The following is a 5,739-nucleotide window of genomic DNA, read 5'->3' on the forward strand; positions in this document are numbered from 1 at the left end:
GGCCTGAAAACCCGATAAAATCTCTATTGTTCTATTTTTCGCTCCTAATTCGACACTTTATTGATTAATTTTATAATATAGATAACTAAAAAAATTACTTTCAATTTTATATTAAATATACAAATTATATATTAAATTTTTGTTAATATAATAATTGATAAACAAATTTAAAACTTCAAATTCACAAAAAAGTATTTAAATTTCTAAACCATGCATTAAAATTCCACGAAATAGCCCAAATATTAGTATTTGATCATGTTTATGATTGAGTTTAAGCATATATCTCAAATATATCATAATTAAATGTTTTAATTGTATGAATATAACTAATTTTAATTATTATTTATTGGATTGATCGCATGTTAATATTAGCGGCAACAATCCGAATAACCCGATGGGCTAGCACGAAACCCGAGCTTTTTAGGGTTAGGCTTGAACTTTCATAACTTGAAAGAAATCACAACCCGATTAGCCCGCAACCCGAGTGGGGTTGCCCCGAAACCCGACAGACCGGCCCGATTGACATCCCCACGTAACACTATGAAATTATCCCACATCACCTGATTTGGATAATGAATTTAATAGGCAATCACATGAAAAATAGTTAAATAATTACTTGTATGAAGTAAAAGAAATGGAGAAAGTACAAGCATTTTAGCTAATGAAAATAAAACATGTCAAATATATATCGATAAAATCAATAAATAATAAAAAACGGTTATGATACAATCATATAAAATGGTAATGCTATCAACATTTGATTCTAACATCAACAAAATTACCTTTATAGTAATATTTCTCTTATATGTCTTGACTATTTAATCAATTTCCTAGCTTGGGACGGTAAAACTAGTATCAAATTTATTTATACCAAAATATACCATATGTTAGATAAGTACAGTATAAATTATTACACACATAAAGAGGAAGGACATTAGCATGTTGATCGCTTATATAATCTCTTAGTTTTCCATAACAAATCTTTGGAACTCAACCTTTTGCTTGATTACATCTTATATATTGCAGAATAATATACATTGAGTTGTTTTATGAGTTCAATATTTGTCATTTATTTAACTCTTACAAACTTCAATCTATTCTGATACTTTGTATATATTCCAGCAATAAGGTAACAATGGGGTTTGAAAAGATAAATTCAAGGAGCAACTGGTGGCAGAAAATATTGACGTTTACAACAATCATATGTATGATAACAATGACATTCGACTTTACCGCAGTTTCCAAGTCATTCTACTTGCGTGGTTATCAAATTAGTAAGTTTGTCAAATACTTATTTATGTATGGAAGTAGTATGGCTAAGTATTTGTGTATTTGTATGTCAGAATATGGAGGCGAGAGCAGAGTGCTGAACTACTCTAACTCAAGATCCGACGCGTACGAATTCACGGGCGATGTACGCCTGGAGGGAAGCTCAGCCACCGTTTTCATCGGTTCAATGGACAACCCGAACATCCCCCACACAATCAAACCATACGCTCGAAAAGGCTTCACGCTTGCCATGTATTCCGTCTCCGCTTTCCAAATAAAGGCAGTGCCGCCCGAAAAACTCCCCCATTGTACAAAAACCCTAGACGCCCCGGCCATCCTCTTCTCCACCGCTAGAATAGCCCTAAACTACTTCCACAGCGTGAGCGACGTGATGGTCCCGCTCTTTGCCACGTCCCAACGCTTCAACCGCAACGTTATCTTCCTCGTCACCAACCACAATGCTTCTTGCGTCACTTCCGTGCATAGAAAAACCATAGAAACTCTCTCCAAATACGAGGTGGTCGACATCGATAGAGACAAGAATCGAACTCTTTGCTTCACAAATTTGATTGTGGGACTCAAAGCTCATCCATCCGACCTTTCCATTGATCCCTCCCCGTTGTCGAGCCTTTCCACCCGAAACCTCACCAGGCTTTTACGCACCACCTACTCCTTGAAGAGAGACTTAGTGGGCGACCATATTCGGCCCCGGATGCTCATTGTTTCTAGAACGAAAAATCGTAAGCTGATGAATGAGCTCGAGCTGCTCAAGCTAGCACGGATGCTTGGCTTCGATCCCGCTATACATGATTTAGGAGATCATGTTGAGTACTCTGCCAAAATCGTTAACACATTCGACATCATGGTCGCAGTTCATGGATCTGCTCTCACAAACATGCTCTTTCTACCTGAAAATGCTGGTAGGGTCCTGTTAAGTTGACAACTATTTTAAATTAATAGTAACTGACAACTATGTTTATAACCTGCATTATACTAGATGTTTAACATGAGTTGACATAATTGTCGGTTATCAATTTAAAATAGTTATCAATTGATCATATCCAATGCTGGTGAGTCGACCTATCTATAAATATATTGATTTACATTAATGGCTCCAATCATTTTTCATTGTCAGTTGTGATCCAAATCATACCGTGGGGGCTGGATGATCAGGCGAGGATGTGCTTTGCGAAGAATCCGCAGGAGATGAAGTTGAAGTATTTGGAGTATAAGATCGCACCAAATGAGAGCTCATTTTTGGGGAATTATTCCAAAGACAGTCTACTATACACAAACCCTCTCAAATATCGTGACAATATAGGACAACCAGCTTATTTCACGCTCCTAGTGAATAAACAAAATGTCAATCTTGATTTAGCCCGCTTTAAGGATACCCTATTGAAAGCCTTGGACCTCATGGCTGCTTAATTCATTCATTCCATGTGGCCTTACATTTCGAAATATATCTTCAAAAAGTGTCTCCACCATCTTTACAACACCGAAGAAGAAGCTGAATCTACAAGGTTACTAGCAAAATATACCTTGGCCTCAAGATGTAAAACCTACAGCAAACACATAAAAATCTACAATTGTTCAACCACAAATTTGAAAAATTATATTTATAACCTTCACTAGAAAATGCACTAATCACAGTCAGTAAGCTAACTCAAATTCTAGTTTCTAAACTTAAGTTCTTGATATAGAAAAGTGATGGCAGTAATCACAGTCAACTAAGATTGTGTATCACATAGCTAAAAGTTGTTGAAAATTGCAAATTCCAAATTTTGACAAGGATGGATTAATCCAATCAATCCATGTTCCAGCGATATCTAGTTGGCCTGAAATCAATTGTATACAACAAATTTGATGGATAAATTAAACTTAGGAAGCACCATAAATTGGAAGGAATCCATACTAATAAAAAGGACAAGTTGGATGAAATCACTACACCCTTTTGAGTCTTCCAAAAATTGAATCTTAAGTTAAAGAAAGTTGAATCAAACCAAATGTTGTACTGCCAGGTTGAGTTGAAGGAGGTGGTCGGCGAGTCAGGACGGAAGGAGCGCCGGCGAGTGAGGTGGGTGCTGCCGATTTGGGAGAGATAGAGAAAGAGAGAGATGCGATTTGAAGGGTTTGATGAAATAATTTTTTAGTAATACTCCTATTTGGGTTTACTTATTCTATGTCCATTGTAATTTACTTTAGTTATTCAATATTTAATGTATTCAGATTTAATTTTATACCTAGAATATTTAATATATTTGAGAGAAGAAATCGCGACGAGATATTGGGAAAAGTTTATGGAAAAATCGGAAAACGGGAAAAGTTTATGACTTTTAGGGTTAATGAATTTTCAGCGTTTTCCATGTCAGATTCAGGCTTGCCACGTGCGCAAGATTTCGACCAGAAAACTTCAGGGTCGGGTCAAATGGGATATTCCAACAACCCAGTAAAGTTCATGATCCATATCTTTCCATTTCCCATTCTTTCTCTCTCTGCAAATTATTGGTAGTGGTACATACAAATCATCAATCTACTGCTGCTTTTCTCTTGATGAACATAACTCAATCCTTAAAGAACTATATCTCTCTTACGTGATCGCTTTGTTGCAATAGTGACCCAGGAAAACGCTTGTATGGCTTGTTCCTAAAAAACGATAGCTACGGAAGAATAAAGACATTAAGGGTGGGGTTAATCCTTACGATGACACCCATCTTCCTGCACATAGAGAAAGATTTTAAGTTTATTTTCACCACCATTTTTTTTTTGTCTTAGAACAATCCATCTAGGAGTATCATGGAAACTTAAGTATGGTATCCTTAGCAGAGGGGCATACGATAATCTTGAAGGCATACTCTACAATATGGCCAAGAATGTATCTCAAAAATACAAAGGCATGGATAAATGATGTGAATCAAATATGCTATCTTTATTCCCATATCTTTGAATGATTAATATGATTTAATGCTTGCAAAAGTGTGTTTTTCTTGTGTAGGAAGTGGAATGAAGTGTATAAAATGAAGTTGGAACGAAGTCTGAAGTAAAAAATGAAGTTGGAAGCAGTTTTTAAACTTGACTCGACCAGAGTTGGAATGTGGCAAGAAGTGACTCGACCAGAGTCATCCTAAGAGATAAAAAACTGCCAAGACAGAAGCTTTGACTCGACCGAGTCGACTTGTGCTGAAAAGTGACTCGACCAGAGTCATCCTAAGAGATAAAAAAAACCCATCAAGACAGAGAGTTTGACTCGACCGAGTCGAGTTGTGCCTATACTTTACTCAACTCGAGTACACGTAAGTGCAACCGCAAATTGACAATTTTTCATGATTTATAAGTGGCAGTTTTAGGCTCATTTTACACATTATTTGACACACGCAAATTATCAGAGAATGAAAGAGGAGGAAGAGGTAAAGAAGATATTAGGTTCAATCACTCAACTTCCATCATCTCGGAGGAGATTTGCTACCATCTACACATCAATTTCATGAGTTCCTTGGTTATTCTTTATTAATTGTGGATGTGTAACTAAAACTCTTACGTTGCACCTAATTTGTGAAAGATGTGAACTATTTATGGATTTTATGGTTGATTAATCTATGATCTTATTCTATGATGCTTTTACATTGAATTAAAATTCCGGCTTGTGTTATTATTCAATCATGTCTTTTAGCCAATGTCTCTTTAACTTGGTTAATAGGAGGAAACATAGATAAAGAGTTTGAGATTTGTATCGTGTTCATCATATGAATCTTGGATAAGTTGATTTACATGTCGTTGCAATAATTGTTGGATATTTACTATGCATCTTGCAGTTAAGTTGTAGTTTTAGAGTTATTATTTTAAACTTAAAGGAGACATTTATCCATTGACTTAAAAGCTCTAAAAATCACATCAATGATCAAAAAAATGTTATGAAATTAGTTGTTAACTATGAGTTTCATGCTTCACAAGCTCCCTACTTTAGGCCTTATGATTTTGAAAAATTATGTTGGTTGCAAGTAAATCCAAGAACTTCACTTCCTATTGAAAATTTATTGGACAATGGAGGCTCAATCCACCGATATTTTGGAAAGAAAAAGAAAAAAATGGATTTCATAATGAGACTAAATATATTACTGCATGATATGAAGAGCAGGAAGCGTGCCTATCGACGTCATTTTTCGGCCTACGAATCAGATTGATGTCGTTAAGAGCTTCGGAACTACATCGGTAAAAATGTCATTGTTCATCCATCGACCCTAAGAATCCTTGTTGCACCTTACAACATAAATGATAGATTTGAAAAACTTCAATTTCATAGGAATGTTGGTGCACATGTTGATCTAAATAGAGGTAGCTTGGTGGACAACCATGCGTAGGTACTGAACTTAATACCCGCATTATTTGAAGAGAGTATCGAGGCCTTCACCAACATTTTATCAATGAACTAGGACAACATTATCGACATATAACGAGTTTCTTCAGTGAGAT

The 5,739-nt window shown here is 35.8% G+C and overlaps 1 protein-coding gene across 1 annotated transcript; it reads left to right on the forward strand.

The window, feature by feature from the left end:
* The first annotated feature begins 1,312 nt into the window (after positions 1 to 1,312).
* LOC125195100 (alpha-1,3-arabinosyltransferase XAT3-like) lies at positions 1,313 to 2,209 on the forward strand. The gene has a single exon (XM_048093297.1). The coding sequence runs from the start codon at positions 1,313 to 1,315 to the stop codon at positions 2,207 to 2,209; it is 897 nt and encodes a 298-aa protein (XP_047949254.1).
* The last annotated feature ends 3,530 nt before the right edge of the window (positions 2,210 to 5,739 follow it).

This window comes from Salvia hispanica, chromosome 6 (assembly GCF_023119035.1).
Source record: "Salvia hispanica cultivar TCC Black 2014 chromosome 6, UniMelb_Shisp_WGS_1.0, whole genome shotgun sequence".
Classification (NCBI taxonomy): domain Eukaryota; kingdom Viridiplantae; phylum Streptophyta; class Magnoliopsida; order Lamiales; family Lamiaceae; genus Salvia; species Salvia hispanica.

Bases quoted from the DNA above. Each gene is read 5' to 3' on its own strand.
- LOC125195100 (XM_048093297.1), top strand. From the start codon at position 1,313: ATGGCTAAGTATTTGTGTATTTGTATGTCAGAATATGGAGGCGAGAGC.